This window comes from Amphiura filiformis, chromosome 19 (assembly GCF_039555335.1).
Source record: "Amphiura filiformis chromosome 19, Afil_fr2py, whole genome shotgun sequence".
Classification (NCBI taxonomy): Eukaryota; Metazoa; Echinodermata; class Ophiuroidea; order Amphilepidida; family Amphiuridae; genus Amphiura; species Amphiura filiformis.
Window position 1 is genome coordinate 33,528,547 of NC_092646.1, and position 17,943 is coordinate 33,546,489.

Below are 17,943 nucleotides of genomic sequence, written 5' to 3' on the forward strand. Positions count from 1 at the left end.
GACACTGTCGTTCCCGCGCAGGATTGGTCAGCCACCGCAGAAAACATCGAACCCTCAACCAGCTTTGAGAGAAAGGAGATCTGTCGGATACGACGGCTCACACCATCATCATATTGACTTTAGGAAAAAGATATTAAGCTGAAAATTGCTACCTAGAGTGACATCCACCCAAATAAGCAGAATCTGGCCTTAAAAACAGTGTAGTTCTTCCACTTTAAAAGTTATGGGTCTCCCAAAACCCCTTTTCGTTTTGTCATATTTCACCGTGTACGGTGTCCAGACCCCACTCGTACTCTTAACGCGGCTGTGTACTCTAGCCATTGTTTCTTTCTCAAAATTTAGTTTTTTTGATATGTTTGTACCTTGTTATGTTTTTTAAATACAATGAATGAAAATCCAGATTTGTAAACTCCAACTGCACTATTTTAAGGATTTTATTTCACTATTCCACTCGTGTTTGAAATTGAAAAGGAAAGAAAATCTTTGTTGTACCAGCAAGGTACACGCCGCAACAACTCATCGCGTTGCGTGTCGCGCAATTTGTTAACGCTACAAATACGCTGACGATACTGCCGACGCTTATCTGCATGCGCCGCATCTTATGGAAACACCACGGAAGCACTGATTTCACACAAACCTAGTGGTCAAATGGCTCCGTTTTAGCTGATAAAATGTGGGTTTTTCAAGTTCTTTCCCGATTTAAATATCAAGTTATGAATGGATTTCGCTCAAACTTCTCAAGGGGCTGTGGATTTACCCGATGTTCACGTAATATAAGTTACAAAAACGAAAACTGTCGCATTCTCCTGTGAAATTCGATGAAAGTGCAAAATGTGACCACTTTAAACTTCAACGGCCATTATTTCAATGTTCATTTTCTCTTTTTAGGTACACGATAACTCAATAAATCAGGGGTGGAATTTCGTAAAGTGCCACAGGAGTCCAAGTGGATTCTCGCAAGAGAGTTTTGCGAGAGTCCATGGATTCCCGTAAATGGATTCTTGTTGTACAATCTTGCGGGAGTCCAAAAGGTATTATATGTAGGCCTACGTAAAATGCATTCAAACAAACAAACTAACAAATAAACTAACAAAGTTAAGTTTTTATGCCTCCACCGGAGGTATTATGTTTCCTGGTTGTCCGTCCATCCATCCATCCGTCCATCCATCCGTCCATCTGTCCGTCCGTCCGTCCGAGCTTGCGGGTGCAATATCTCGGAACTGATAAGATGTACAGTGATGCAATTTGGTGGAGGGATGGTCATTGGCGGTCTTCAAATTTCAGTAGGTTTGGTTAGTGGGTCAAGGTCACCCAAGGTCATCTAGGGGTCATCTGAGGTCAAATTAGCAAAAAAAGCGTCAGTATGGGCATGAACCTTGGTGGGTACTGTAAACATTTAGAACCAAATTTTTTGAGGATCATTTTGGGGTCATCGGGGGTCACCCAGGGGTCATCTGAGGTCAAATAACTTAAAACTGTTGTATGGGCATGAACCTTGGTGGGTACTTTAAACATTTAGAACCAAATTTTTTTTGGGTCATTTTGGGGTCATCCGGGGTCACCCAGGGGTCATCTGACGTCAAATAACTTAAAACTGTCGTATGGGCATGAAACTTGGTGGGTACAGTCAACATTTAGAGTCAAATTTTTGGACAGTCTTTTGGGGGTCATCCAGGGTCACCCAGGGGTCATCTGAGGTCAAATAACTTAAAACTGTCATATGGGCATGAAACTTGGTGGGTACAGTCAACATTTAGAGACAAATTTTTGGACGGTCTTTTTTGGGTCATCAGGGGTCACCCAGGGGTCATCTGAGGTCAAATAACTTAAAACTGTCGTATGGGCATGAAACTAGGTGGATACAGTCAACATTTAGAGTCAAAGTTTTGGACGGTCATTTTGGGGTCATCCGAGGTCACCCAGGTCATTTTTGGCCTTACATTCCACTCGGATAGTATCAAAATACTTCCTTGCTTCTGGTACCAAAATCAAACCATTTTGATGAAGACAAAATGGGTCAAGGATCTTTCATAATTGTTACACTTTTTCTAAAAACCTACACTGTCATCTAGAGATGGCCAGTTCCTAGTGAAATTGCACCAGTTAAAATGATACGCGTCAAGGTGGAGGCATTGCGGCCGACGCGAGAACCGCGCAAGTCGAGAACCGCGCAAGTCGAGAACCGCTCTAGTTAATATATGTGTCATCATACTCTCACTTCCATATATGTCATTGCATCTTTGGCGACTTTTCCTTTATATTTTGCAGGCTTTGAGTTTTAAGGCGTGTTGAACTTAAACATAAGTTCGCTGATCCGATCATTTCCAGCGAAAGTCCACATGGACTCTCGCAATAGGATTTACGGAGTCTCTGCGAGTCGACTCTCAGACTCCGCGAAATTCCACCCTGTAAATACATTGTACAGCATCTATAGGTAAGCAAATATGATCATCGTAAAAAGCATGATCGACTCAAGAAACGGTTTTCTCATTTTTTTATATTTTGGTCTATTTCCGATTTTGAGCATCATTTTGTGCAAATAGGCGTTTTTGAATTTTAAAAAGGTCATTTTGATGCCTTATATGGTCAATATCTCAAAAATAACGCCAATATCAAAAAAATAAAAAAAATGTTTTTGGAATGGAGCCTCAAGATTGAGCTAAAAACAAAATAAAATATTTTGGAAAGAGTGTTTTTTTGTTATGATGTACCTAACAAATATTGCCAAAAACTCACTTTTTTGTGATTTTCTTCAAAATTGTTGTTTTTACCCCAAATCTGTATTTATATTAAGATTTATTGATGTCTTGCCTTCATAAAATGTATACTTTTATATGTTTTATGTGAATAATTACAAAGTTATTGCACTTTTACTTCATGTACATGCATGTCTGAGAGTACACAGCCACCTTAAATAGATAGCAGAAAATGCTCAAACTTCATATTTATGCTTAATAGGCCAATATCTCTCCCCTGAAACAATGACAGACCATTGACACCTTTAATTAGGTATTGGCTTGGACCCAAAGTTTGCTCTGCAAAATGAAATCCTGAAAACACCGCCCCTACCAGTTGACCTTTGACCCTGCAGATGAAATCCGACACACTTGAAACTTACACAACACATGTATAAACCTTTGATATCTACCTATACCAAATCTTAACTATGTAACTCCACCCCTTCTTGGTTAGAGTGGATTATGAAATTTAGGTATTTTGCCAAATTTTACACACGTTGATATAGGATGCTGGCTAATCTCTGTCAAAAAAGTGTGAAATTTATGAATTTTGAAAAGTGGAGTTACTAAGATTTGGTACAGATGTAGAATAAGTGTTTAAGCATTCATGGTGTAAGTTTCAAGTTTGTCGGAATTCATCTGCGGGGACTCGCGAGAGCAAAAAGGGGGGGGGGTCTGGGTGAAATTTTGACAAGCCGTATCTCCGAAACCACTTAGAGTTGAGCGCTATTTTTTTTCCATGTGTTCATTATTGCCATAGAGGTATGCTAGAAATGATTTTCAGCAAAATCTGAGGGGGTGACCTGCCAAGATTTTCAGTAAATTGGTTGATTTGATATGGAATGACTCTGAAATACACTCCAGAGTTCAGTGAATGCGAATGTTGTTTTCACTCTGTGCTATTGTCAGCCGGTTCATGCCCGGATGTCCGACCGACAGAATATGACGTATTGTGAATGTGATGGGCTTTAATACTCGAGAAACACCAGCATCGAATTTGCTCATGGATGCCCACGCATTCGTGGCTAGTGTTCGTTTGTATCTGGGGGAGGGAGGGTAAACATATTATAAAGACCACATAAACAGCACATAATTATAATGACAATAAAGCATGATAAACAGAATTCGATAAACATACCCTGAAATTAGCCTGACACATCATGGCGCTATTATTGGTTCCTTCCTTACCATAGGGCCATGACCTCCGTACTATGTCAAAAAGCTTCGAATTTGCACACGATAGTTACGCATTCGATGCTAGAGTGCATTGCTGTCATGTTTCGGTCGGACTGCAATTGTTTGCACCGGAGGTTATTTATTCTGTTAATGTTGAAATTTGGATGAAAGTTATTTCGATGAGTCAACTGTATATTTTGAGCAAGATTTACCTATTTTGGACAGTCTAAAATTTTGCTGAAGTGTGATTTTGGCAACATTTTTGATGCGATCGCCTATTGGCTGTGTTTACTTAGCTGAACTTCCATTGCGTTACATGGCGTCATGCTTCAGTGAATCCGACTAGATTTTGAACGCAATGGTCTCTAGCCTAGAATGTGAAGCTATCGCTGAGCAATAGACTTCTCGAGCAAGCTAGACACTGCCTACATGTATGCTATGGCCTTAATGTTATGCTGATTTCATACTTTCTGCCGCTTACCGCTGAGCAGCGTGACTTGGATTCAACTCCTGGTGATGCTGATATTGATATATCAGCTTTCAAGGAATTTTTTTTTTTTTTGGGGGAGGAGTGAATTTCAGGGGCAAAATTGGTGCAAAAAGTGGAAATTTATGTGACTTTTATTTTCTAAATTGACCCCTGACTACATGTATGTCAGTGGAGTGGCCAGAGTTGGGGCAACGAAGGTAATTACTTATTACCCCACCAATATTTTGTTCTGTCTCTTCAGATTGGTTCTGTCGGATCATTTTCAGTAGTCTGACTTTGACCTTTTTCACTATACATGTATGAATAATTACAAGTCAATTTTTTTTTGTCAAACAAAAATCCAAAATGTTTTTTTTTTTCCAAAAATTTTGATTCCTGTCACTGATATCAGTGAAACACCTTTAAAAACTGTTCAATTATCATTCTGCTTCTTGCCATATTAACTTTGGTAGTTGACAAATGTACAAACTGCCTAAGAATAAGCCCTTCTGAGTCATTAAAAAAGGGCAAAACAAAACCCTAGAGCTACCAGGGGCCCTGGACCCTAAGCCTACGCGGGTCCTTGGACCCCAGCCGTTAATGACTCCGCTCACTTTGCTCAACTTGGTAACTTCATTCAGAATCAGAATGATTCTGCCTTTTTGCTCAAATTACTTGCCCCACCAATGTACCAAAGTCCTGCCTATATACCACTGATCTGTGTAAGATATATATATCTTCGTATTGCAAGTGTTGTATCTGTTGTTTTTTAACTTTTTTTGTGCTTGTTTCAGATGGAGGTTTATCTGCAGGCCTCAAATTTTAAGAAACGCCTGACATCTTTTTGGATGGTGCTAGACCTGTACTCTATGCGGATTTTGTGCAACTGAGTAATATTGTTTTGCATGATATGAATTAATGTGAAGCAAGACACTCTACCACAATTCTTTAATATTTGTGGAAAACGGTATTTTGTGAACTGTTCTGTAAGGAGTAGGTGCTCCTTATAAAGAGAGGAATTTACAAATTAAACCACCAAACAACATGGAGACTTTAAATAGAGATCCTTGTCTGCCTTGTGGGTCCAATAGATTTGCTACAGTTGACCCGGAGGAATTTCAGGAGCTCTTGAAACAGACTGACAGTGAAAACAGACAGCAGAGGAGCCCGGTGGTCGGTGCCAAAATTTTTAGAGCTTATTTAGCATCGAAAGGCTTGTCTACAAACTTTGAAGAGTTTGAAAAGAAAGAATTAGCCGATATGTTGGCTAAGTTTTATGTCGAAGCCAGACGAGAGGATGGTAAACCATATAAAACAGGAACACAGTTAAACATTAGAGCTTCGCTGAATCGACACCTTAAAAACACCAGCAACAGACCGATTAATATCATATCGGAGGCAGTCTTTTTTGACGCTAACCTTGCATTTTCGGCCAATCAAGAAAAGTTGAGAAAAGAAGGCTATGGAGACACAGTGTCAATTGATAAAAGTGATATAGCAAAGCTGTACGCATCTGGTGTTTTCAATGAAGATACACCGGAAGGACTGCAGAATAAAGTTTGGTTTGAACTGATGCTTTACATTAATGTAGGTGGCCTTGGTAGAGACAAACTGAGAATGCTGGAGAGGGATCACTTTTCTATTGCTGCCGATTCCAACGGAAGACGTTAGCTCTATCAAGCCAAGGATAACATGACTAAGAAGATTCAAGATAAAGATTGCATGACATCGAAAGCGGGTGGAGGAAGAATGTACGAAACTCAAACAAAATGGTGTCCGGTGGCGTCATTTGAGAAATATATATCCAAGCTTTATCCTTATTGCAATGCTCTGTTCCAAGTACCAATTGCGACAAATTCTGCACATTTATATATAAACAAGCCTTGGTGGTACAAAAATAGCCCGGTAGGCGTGAAAACACTTGGTTCGTTCATGCCAAAGCTGTCATTAGCTGCGGGTCTTTCAAGGGGTTATACAAACCACAGTTTGAAGTCTACAAGTATGACCATTCTTGATGAGAGTGCGTTTGCATCCAAGGATATCTGCAGTGTGTCTGCATCCAGCATCAAGACCTGTATTGGTCGACCCAACAACATAGAGAAGCAGAAATTGCCTGGTGCTTTATCATTGTCCAAGGATATCTGCAGTGTGTCTGGTCCACGGTCTGAAACCAGCGTCAATACCTGTATTGGTCGACCCAACATAGAGATAGGGCAGCAATTGCCTGGTGCTTTTTCATTGTCTATCAGCCAACCAGTAGCGGAATCAAATGAAGCAGAAGACATCACCAATGACAAGCCAACACCATCTTCTGGGTCACCATCTGCAGTCACATCTTCTTCTGCTCAGTGTACTACTCATGCAGCCACAGTTATTTCCGCAACAGGGAATATTGATGGGGTAAATATATAAATGATGTGATCAAGCAAAATCAGTCGGAAGTTGGATATATTGATTTTCAGATCATATAGCCAAACAAAAACAATAGTTTCTTTTGTTTCGTATTGTTTTGGAAACATTTTAACTGTTCATATCTTTGGAACTATTAAATGTTCAATTTCAATGGGGTTTTGTAGCTTTGTATTAAATGCTTCATACAATCATGTGTAAAAATATTGAGTATGCCCAACTTCAGACTGATTTTGCTTGATCACACCACATATTACACTGTAAACTGAAAAGGTCCTAAGAAGGACAAATCAACCTAAGAGTTAATACCCTACTACAATGGGGAATTATGGCAAAGTTAGGTCACTAAAGAATTGAATTTAGGGCACTTTTTAGGACACCCACTTCACTTAACAAAGGCAATCACTTCACTTTTAGGACAGCCACTTCACTTCAAGTGGATTTCCTGGGAGTGAAGTGGTTCCATTATTATGTGAAGTGGGTGTCCTATAAAGTGCCCTAAATTCAATTCTTTAGTGACCTAACTTTGCCTAAGTTGAATTGAGGCACTTAGGTTGATTTGTCCTTCTTAGGACCTTTTCAGTTTACAGTGTTAATGCATACCATTACATATTATTTAATACCATACCGGGACAGTATGTTTATAAAAATGTGCAATTCAGGAAATGCCTCATGGGATATTTTGAATATTTGGAAAATAAATTATGGGGAATATAAATATTTTGTAGTTACTGATTAGAGGCTAAGAATCCATAGCTATCGTTATTTGGTGATCAGTATTTAATCAGTATTTGGATGATTCTTATTTTGATAGGTCAACTGTATATTTTGGGGTCTAAAATTGAGTCCATGTGCAATTTTAGCACCATTTTTGATGCGATTGCCAGTTGTAAGATCAGCTGTATAACTTCCATAGAGAATAAATGATAGGAATTTTTGTTTTTACTATCTCCTACATGTACCATGTGATAGACAACAGGCAGGTCCAATATTTTGAGTACCGTAGTGGATGCCGGTGCAGCCGGTATTCACTACCGTGGAACACCCTTGACGAGGTGCAAGTATGTACTATAAATTATGTACTATAAGTGCATCTACACAAACAAGATCTTTTTGCAGTACTAAAATGGTAAACAAGTGTATTTTATTTCAGGGGATATTCTATTGTAGTGGATGCTGGCTGTGGGCCTGCCCGTCGTCTATCACATGGTAGAGGATAGTAAAAGGTCATTTTCACGGTAAAGGGTGTAACTTTGGATTTTTAACATTTTAATCCGTAGTGTTCTAATAAAGCCACAGAATTCCATAATTTTTGGCCACATAAGTCATCTAGTTAGCAGCTACCTTGGGTAGCATAATCAGCTTTGGGAGTTACTGCGTTCAGTTTTAGCAGGCTTAAATGTACTTAATATTGCCATTTTGAAAAACTATAAAAAACAGTAACATTTTTGTAAAACCCTGTGTTTTCTTCAGTTAGTTCATGGATAATTTTTCTTATCCTGAAAGTACAGTCATATGTTCAGTAAACACTGCCACATTAGATTTAATTGTGAACGGCCCTGTATTTTTGAGAACCGGACTTCGATATTTGTCGTTTGAGGCTTCATTTTCCGTTAACAATTGTTAACAAACTTTGTGGGTGTAGCTTTGGTTCATAATTCTTGGTTATTTCTTCACTTCTTCTTGATTTATAACAGTTGTTATCTTAACTTGAAATGGGTAACAAAAATTAGCCGATTTGCAAGCTTTTAAAATTTTTATAAAATCTTGACTTCAAATAGCCGTTTTTCCGTTAACTTTTTGAAGCCTCCGAAACAAACTGTTCAGCAAGCTTGTGCAAATATAAATAAAAGAGCTCATCCAATCTATTTATCAAAATGTAGCAAAGTAGATCCTCAAGTCACATGTTTTTAAATCGTGGAGATATATATCACCGTTTGAAAATGGGACCCAATACAAACTTTCCGTTAACAATTGAAGCCTCCGAAACAAATGAAGCCTCCGAAACAACAGTAAACTTAATTATCATCTATGCATATCTAAATTGGTGTGTTTCATACTGATATCTGCATTGTAATTATTACTTGATATGTGCAGAATGTCATAAATTAAAAAAAAAATTGACATTATGGTTAATGTTTGAAAAATATACTGATACCTTAAAAGCCTGTTTCGGGGCTTCACATGCAAAAAACACCATACTTAACAAATGGGTGAAAAAATTAATGTGTGATAAATCTACAATATCTGCCGCATAGAATCATTGATTCAATATGTACAAAACCACATGAATCAGATTGACTTTTAACAGTATCATGTATTGATCAATCAGTTATCGACAACAAGGTTGTTTATCAACCTTGGTCATTACTCCAGTAATGAGTCTGTAGTGAACACATTACATCCCCCTTATTTTAAGGATGTTTTCTTTCAACATAGTTTAAAGAAAATATTAACACTTCTTTCTGTTAACTGTTATCCGAATGTTCATTGTTCATGGATAATTATGCAAACATTTGTTGCATTCACTGAGGTCTCAAAAGTCTATTGGCATATTGTAATCTTTGCCACAAAATCAATATGCATTGAATATAAAAGTTTAGGACATGTCTTTTTAGTCCATAAAAGTTAAATCAGGTAACTTTGCTAAAAGTCGTTTTTGTAAAGTCTCTAAATGTTAACAACATTTGCCATGTACTTCATGGCTTAACTTTTTAAACTGACTTGCATGTTTTGCAACTTGAAATCAATAAATTGTGATTATTTGATCACTTAAACTGCAGTCTCTGTCTGTTTGTTTCTAAGAGTTCAAGTTCTTGTTGATTTACTGATTTTGGTTAGTTCAAAATTTACTAAAGTGTCTCTTGCATTAACTTTATTGCATGAGTAAATTAAATTACTAACTCAATGAGTTGTTATCGAGAGATTTTCAAGAAAATCATGACATTTCAGTGTCTTTTCACTGATTTAAATATGCTCAGTTTCAATTCAGTGTACTTTCACTGATTTAACAATGTTCCAAATACATTAAATGTCCAAATTTGGCACAAAAATGTAAAGTCAAAATTTGGCTTGATTGTTTCACAGAAATCTTTGAAATACAAATGTGGGCTTTATCAATTTTGGATGCCCTTTTGGAGTAATTATTTCACATAATCAGCCAAATAGGATGGGGATTTTATTTGTCCCCCGATTTGGTGGTTTTGGTAGTTAGAGTCTGTTCAGTTGCTGGCTCTGTTGTGCTGCTGGCTTTCTTCAGAACTGGCTTGCTGATCTTGTCTTGTGTCTTGGTCTCTGGTGCTTGTTGATGCTGATTCTGGTGTGTCGTTGCTTGTTGCTTGTTGTCTGTCTCTACCTGTTGCTTGTTGCCTGTCGTTGCTTGTTGCCTGTAGCCTGTAGTTGACTGTTGCATGTTGCTTGCCGTTGCCACGCTGTCTTTGTTAGGTGCTGGTGGTTGTTCTGATGTTTTCTTCAGATGTACTCGGTTGCGCCTGTAGATTGCGTGTGGCGTTTCTACCATGTAGGATCTTTCATCCAGTCTTCTGGATACAATGGCTTTAGTCCATGTTTTCTGACCTTGCACGAGGGGTTTCATTCTGACTACGTCACCCTCGTCCAGAGGCTTGAGATCTTTAGCGGACTTGTTGAACTGGGCTACTTGCTTGTCAGTGCGGCGTTGCATATTTACCGCTTCATCAACGATCTTTGGTTTCAAGAGTTCTGCTGATGTTGGGAGAAGCGTTCTGGTGCGACGATTCATTAGTCTTTGTGCGGGGCTAGATTTTAGTCCTTGTGTGGGGGTATTGCGATGGTCAAGTACCGCAATGTATGGGTCGGTACCCGCTTTGTTGGTTTTGGTTAAGATGCGTTTAGCGGTCTTCACTGCGGACTCCGCCTTTCCATTGGCCTGACTGTTGCGGGCTACTACAAAGATGCTCAAAGTCCCAGGCTTTGGCGAATGCTGCAAACGCGTCCGAAGTATATTGCGGACCGTTGTCGCTAATGACCTGCGTCGGGCTGCCATATCTTGCAAAGTGGTTCTTGAGTTTCTTGATGACAGTTGCACTGGATGTGTCTGGAAGAAGATCAATTTCCCAGAAGTTACTGAGATAGTCAACAGTCACAAGGAAATCGTTCTTGTTCCATGAGAAGAGATCTGTTCTAACGCGTTCCCAAGGTCTTGATGGGAGTTCATGGGGCATGAGGGTCTCCTTTTGCTGACTGTTCTCATATGTCCTGCAAATGTCACAGGTTGCAATGTAGTGTTTAATTTCACTGGACATGTTGGGCCAAAACAGGGATTCGCGAGCTCTGCGAAGACAACCGTCGGTTCCAAGGTGTGAAGAGTGAATCTTAACTTTCATGTCTTGTCGGAGTTTCTGTGGTATGACGACTTGTCCACCTCTAAATATCAGTCCGTTTTGTACCGCTTAACTCGTCTCTGTAGCCAAAGTATGGCGTAACTTGCTCGGGTAAGAAGTCTCGCGTTTCTGGCCATCCATTCAGGATCGTCGTTCTGAGGAGTTGCAGGGATTCGTCTTGTTGTGTTTCTTTGCGAATTTGCTCCAGCCGTTCGTCCCGTATTGGCAAGAAGCTGACGATGTTGACTTCTTCAAAGCCATGGCTGTCTTGAGGCGAGTTGTCGATGAATGCTCTTGAGAGAGTGTCTGCTAGGTACATAGTTTTACCTGCTTGATGGACAATGTCATAGTCGTATTTCTGGAGTCTGAGCAGCATACCTTGCAATCTCTTGGGGGCTTTAACCAGCGCTTTCTTCACAATCATCTCTAACGGCTTGTGATCGCTGATTACTTTGGTGTAGCGTCCAAAGGTATACTGATGGAACTTCTCGAAGGAAAATACCACCGCTAACATTTCCTTCTCAATGGTTGCATACCGCGTCTCCGCGTCTATCAGGGCTCTGCTTATGCGTCGCGATTATTGGCGATCATGTTGGAGTAACACTGATCCTATGCCTTTGTTGCTGGCGTCACACTGTATCACCAATGGCTCACTGGGGTCATAGTATGCGCTAGTACGGAGCTGCTGTGATCATCTGCTTGATCTTTGCTAAGGCTTCCTGCTGAGGAAAATCCCAGTGCCATTCTACATCTGGTCTGCTCAATTGTCTCATAGGTTCCAACACGCCTGACAAGCTCGGCATGAAGCGGCTGAGGTAGTTGACAAAGCCGACTAGTCGCTGCACACTCTGTATGTCTGTTGGAGTAGGCATGTTGATGATCGCTGTGACCTTTGCGGGTCAGGTTTGAGTCCTTGACTTGTGACTTGAAATCCTAAAAAGGAATTTCCTTTGCTCTGAAAAGATGATTTGTCCTTGTTCAACTTGATGTGCTGCTGTACACATCTCTCTAGTAACTTCTCCAGGTTACTGTCGTGATCTGCAAGTGCGGCTTCTTGGGTTGCTCCATTGCCATAGACTACTATGTCGTCTGCTACGCATAATACACCGCGCAATCCTTCCAGGGCTACATGTAAGCGATACTGAAATATCTCTGAAGATGCGCATGTACCGAAGGGAGCCGTAGCCACTTGTAGCGACCGAAGGGTGTGTTGAAAGTAGTCAACTTGCTTGATTCTTCATCCAGTGTGAGTTGCCAGAACGCTGACGACAAATCTAACTTGGAGAAGATCTTGGCATCGGTTAAGCTAGGCAAGACATCATCTATTGTCGGCAGTTGATAGTGCGCCCTCTTCAATGCTTTGTTTAAGGGTCTAGGGTCTATGCAAATTCTCAAGTCTCCATTCTTTTTCTCAGCCACAACCAGCTGACTCACCCACTGGGTTGGACCTTCTACTGGTTCAATCACTTCCATGTCAACCAGGCGATCCAGCTCGGCTTTAACTTTTGGCTTTATTGCATGGGGTAGGCGTCGTGGGGGGGTAGAATTGTCGGTTCTACATCAGGGTTGCATTCAAAATGGACTTCACCTGGTATTTGTCCAAGCTCTTTATTGAAGACATCCGCATATTTATCCTCAGGCTGCTTGAGCTTAGGATCTTGTTTCACATGTACTGCTGCTACGCGATTAAAGTTTTCATCATTTACTGTGATCAAGTTCATCGCTTGACATGCTTTGCTACCAAGTAGTGGGGTCAAATCTTCTTTGACGACTTTAAACTCTACTGAGTACTTTTTGTTGTTCTTTGGGTTGCGTATCTTGAGTCGACATGCTGCGTGCGACATCAAAGTTGCTTTATTCCACATCTGCAGCTTAGTGGCTTTCTTAACTAATTTCTTGGGGTCAACGTACTTCTCGGAGATCAAGTTCACTTTCGCTCCGCAGTCAACTTGAAAAGTTATGCGTTTTTCATCCTCGACTAACATTTCAGCGAAGATATCGTCACTCTTGACCGTGTTTACCGTTACCGTGTCCTCCGGTTGCACATCTACAGCGCCAATGTACTCTGTACTGGTGTCGGTATCGCTGTCATTGTCACCTGTTGGGGCGTCTTCCATGTCGTTGTGCACTGAACGCTTTTTCTTACACACTATCGCCAAGTGGTCCTTACCACCGCAGGCTCTGCATGTTTTCTTATATGCGGGGCATTCTAGTTTATTTCTTGTGTGCTGTCGGCCGCAGAACTTGCAGTCTAACTTCTGGTTCTGCATGCTTTGTTTCTTGGCCTGCTTGTGTTTGTCCCTATTACCACTACTAGGCTTTGCCAACCTTTGCTTTACTCTGTGAACACTCGCTCCGTGCTCCCCTGGTGTCGTAGTGTATGCTTTCATCTCCGTTTCTGCTGCTTCTGCACTTTTACAGAGATCTATGCATGCATTTAAAGTTAGTTCTCGTTTTTGTAACAGTAGCTTTCTTGTGTTGTTGTTGTTAATGCCTACCACTATTCTGTCTCTCAACAGTGTGTCGCTCAAGCAGTTACAGAAATTGCATGTTTTTGCTAGTGTTCTTAATGTTGTCAAGTAAGCTTCAAATGTTTCACCTTGTTCCTGGTTTCGCTTGTTAAATACATATCTTTCATATGTCTCGTTGATTTCGCCTATGGCGTACGTGTTGAACTTGGCAATTATTAAGTCTACAGTTTGATTCTCACCTTCAGGAAACTCAAACGCATTGTAGATTTCAAATGCATCGGGGCCAATTGTGTGTAAAAACAATGCCACTTGATACTCGGGCGTTTGCGTTGCTAACTGTGTTATGACGGCGTAATTTTTCCATCTCAGCCGCCAGGTTTTCCAGTTCTCTAGCGCTCCTTTTTTGACTTGCAAATGTTCTGGGGCCTTAATTCCACCAACTGGTCGCATGGGCGCTGCATGCTGTTGCTGTTGACCGCTGGGCCGTCACCACCGCATTTCCATCTTCTGGGCCGGCATCGTGACTATTTTCACTCTTACACTTTCTGAAACCTTCCTGCTACTGTCCGCTACAATTTGAAACAGTTTTTTGGGCGTTTGGTTTCCTAAAAGCGGCGAAAAATGTCAAGTCCCACCGCTGTTCACCATGTACAAAACCACATGAATCAGATTGACTTTTAACAGTATCATGTATTGATCAATCAGTTATCGACAACAAGGTTGTTTATCAACCTTGGTCATTACTCCAGTAATGAGTCTGTAGTGAACACATTACACAATACACACAAGAAAATAACAGCTTAGATGATCCCAACACTGTTGTTTTCAAAAAAAGTACTTCTGCAATGTTTAACAATTGTTAACATGAAGCCTCCGAAACAAAAAAAAATGACTTGCTGTGATAATTTAATTTTGTCACAACTGAAATTCAATACTTAGAAGCAAAGCATGAAAATTGGTAATTGTGATATTTTTTACCTATTTTTTATGTCAACTTGTAGTACTTAGCTAAATATTTTACTTTTATGATCACCTGTGTTGTTAACTGAAGCCTCCGAAACACAAATCGCTTGAATTGCCAATTCTAAAAAATAACTCCAATTTCTGTGAAACTTGGATGGGAGGTTCCTTTCATCAAGTAGTATTTGTACATGAAGTTAGACATTCAAATTATTTTAGGAACCCAATTAAAACTTAAAAAATATGTTTAAGGTTTGGAAATTTCCATTGTAAATGACACTTGATGTTAAAAATTTTCAAAACTGCCATTACAAACATAGCAAAACATGGTATAAAATTTAACTTATATCTGTTGACTTACTTTGGAATGGAATTTCACATGTATTCCAGCTTTCATGTCAAAATTTTCTGAGGTTATGTAAAATACATTTTTTCTTAGATTTTAACCAAAATGTTATGCAAATGTCAATGGTTTTATTAGAAATCAAAAGGTTTAAGCCTTGAAACATTATTTTACTTGAATTTAAGTTGCTTCTATGCATGATTTCAGTAAACAGAAACATATTTAAGTGGTTTGAAATTTTGACCCTAAAAATCAAAAGTTACACCCTTTACCGTGAAAATGACCAAAAGCAAAAATTCATATCGTTTATTCTCTAAATACTTACATTGTATACCATGTCATTTATTGTTTTAAAAAACCCAAATTTGTTTTGTTTTGTTTTCAGGAAGTCCAGATGATCCCGGAACAGAGGGACAGTGATAACACACACAGGAGTACGGTGAGCTGTGCAAAAGTGTTCAAAGCTTATTTAGCTTCAAAAGGCTTGCCAACAAACTTTGAAGAGTTTGGGAAGAAAGAGTTAGCCGATGTATTGGTCAAGTTTTACGTTGAAGCTAGAAGAGAGGACGGGGAACGATACAAAGCAGGATCCCTAACAAACATACGAGCTGGCCTGAATCGACACCTTAAAAACACCGGTTTAGAAATCAATATTATCACAGAACCAATCTTCGCTCTAGCAAACCTTGTATTTTCGGCCAATCAAGAAAAGTTGAAAAAAGAAGGGTACGGAGGAACAAAACACTATGCGGCAATTGATGCAAGTGATGTCGTAAAGCTGTACGCGTCTGGTGTTTTCAATGAAGATACGCCGGAAGGGCTGCAGAATAAAGTTTGGTTTGAGCTGATGCTTTACTTTGGCAACCGTGGCAGAGACAAACTGAGGATGTTGGAGAGGGATCATTTCTCCGTTGCTACGGATTCCGATGGAAGACGTTATGTGTATGAAGCTAACGATGAGCTGACTCGTAAGAGGAATCAAGATGATGATAGCATGAAATCTACAGCGGATGTTGTAAAGATGTATGAAACTAGAGGAAAATGGTGTCCGGTAGCATCATTTGAGAAGTACATCTCCAAGCTCAATCCGCATTGCAGTGCACTTTTCCAAGTACCTGGAAGAGTTGAGATGACACCTTGGTACAAAGGAAGTAATGATAGGCCTTGGTACAAAAATATTCCAGTAAGCGAGAAAACCCTTGGATCATTCATGACAAAGCTTTCAACAGCTGCAGGTCTGATGAAGTGTTACACAAATTACAGTTTGAAATTCACAAGTGTCACAGTTCTTGATAGTGTGAACACAGCCAGGGATATCTGGTCTGGTCATCGGAATGAATACAGCGTCATGATCTGCAGTGGACCTTATGATAAAGAGCAGAAGAATTTGCCTTATCTTTTGCCATTGTCATTGTCTATTAGCCAACCAGTACCGGAACCAAAGGAGATGGAAGATGTCACCTACATGTATGATAAGCCATCAGCATCCTGTGCGTCTCCATCTGCATCCACAGCACCTTCTGCTCAGTGTACTACTCAAGCTTTTTCCATTCCGGGAAACATGGATGAGGTAAATGGGTTGTTCCATTTGAAATCCACACCCCACCAGGGTTGCCAAAAGATTTCAGTCCAAATTGCGGGTCAAATAATCGAAAAGTCACCCAATTTTTCTCTTTACCACTGGTTTCTATGGGGCAGGAAACTATCAAAAGTCGCGGGAGCTAATGTTGAAAAGTCGCCCAATTTTGTTCTTAACCATTGGTTTCTATGGGACAGGAAATTGTCAAAAGTCACGGGGAAAATCTTCAAAAGTCGCCCAATTGGGCTACCAAATCGCAGGTTTGGCAACCCTGCACCCCACCTGTGGAAGATTTAGCCAAAGTCTTCCATGGTGTTTTCAGTATTATGATTACGTAATGTAATAATTATAGAAATTCAATTTTCAAAAATACCTCCTTTGGCCTTTGTAGACCAGATTGTGTCACATTTTATTATCATTATGTTATTAGTACTCAGTAGTACTTTGCGGTCTGTTTGAAATGCACTCGCAAATCTGGTCCACAGGCCCCCTGTTGAAAGTTACCATAACCAAGTTTTGTTTTTCGGGATTTTTTCCTACTTTTTATAATAAAATGTTTCTTGTTATTATAATTGCTTTGCTTATTTATGTGTATACTCTGGTTGCTCTATGAAAAAGGAATAAAAATCAAAACCACTAATCCCTCCAATTAGCCCCTGCTGATTTCCCATTATAGAACTATCAAAAAGTGTGCCAACAGGTATCATAATAACATTATAACAATTTCCTATCTTTTGGATTGTCTGCTGTGGTTTATCATTGGGGTGGGCTTGTCTAGCTGGAAGTGTAATTGACCAAAGGGGGTAATTATCATGGGCCTGGATTTATATCCTTTTTCGTAGCAAAAGCCAACTTTACTTTAAGACTTTTGGGTGCAGGTCACTCTTTTATTGTACTTTTTGGCCCTCACACATATGTGGGGCTTATCTTATCATCCAGATGCTTGCCTGTCTGGTTGTTTGTTTGGCTGCTTGCCTGCCTGTCCAGGCGGAAGCAAATTAATTAATCCACTCTGCAGCTTTTAAACGCAATAACTGATCAACTTCAAACTTGGTACAGTGATTGGATATGGTGGCCTGATGATATGTGCTTTATAGTTTTGTGTCTTTTTATTTGCATATTTATGAATTTGCGTAATGGTTTTAATTTGTGTTTGTGTAAAGCGCCTAGAGGCTTTTCTGGTATTGGGTGCTGTATGAAATGCCTTATTATTATTATTATTATTGTTGTCGTTGTTGTTGTTGTTGTTGTTGTTGTTGTTGTTGTTGTTGTTGTTGTTGTTGTTGTTGTTATTATTACTGATTGTGTTTACTGGTCAAGCAAATTGTTATGTTTTGTTTAATTTAAAAGGGCATTTCGTGATCCACAGCATCATCCCCCACTTTTCTCAAAAAAAGTTGAGATTTTTATATCATAGGAAACCTCTGGCTACACAAA

General features: G+C 39.7%; 1 protein-coding gene across 1 annotated transcript; it reads left to right on the forward strand.

Moving 5' to 3' along the window:
• The first annotated feature begins 6,075 nt into the window (after positions 1-6,075).
• Positions 6,076-17,508, forward strand: LOC140140516 (uncharacterized). The gene is made up of 3 exons (XM_072162275.1): positions 6,076-6,783; positions 15,313-16,497; positions 17,446-17,508. The coding sequence occupies exons 1-3, from the start codon at positions 6,076-6,078 to the stop codon at positions 17,506-17,508; spliced, it is 1,956 nt and encodes a 651-aa protein (XP_072018376.1).
• The last annotated feature ends 435 nt before the right edge of the window (positions 17,509-17,943 follow it).

Excerpts from the sequence above, each read along its gene's own strand:
- LOC140140516 (XM_072162275.1), top strand. The coding sequence starts at position 6,076 with ATGACTAAGAAGATTCAAGATAAAGATTGCATGACATCGAAAGCGGGT. Across the intron at positions 6,784-15,312 it reads CAACAGGGAATATTGATGGG|GAAGTCCAGATGATCCCGGA; the intron begins GTAAATATATAA and ends TTTTGTTTTCAG. Across the intron at positions 16,498-17,445 it reads TTCCGGGAAACATGGATGAG|ATGCTTGCCTGTCTGGTTGT; the intron begins GTAAATGGGTTG and ends CTTATCATCCAG.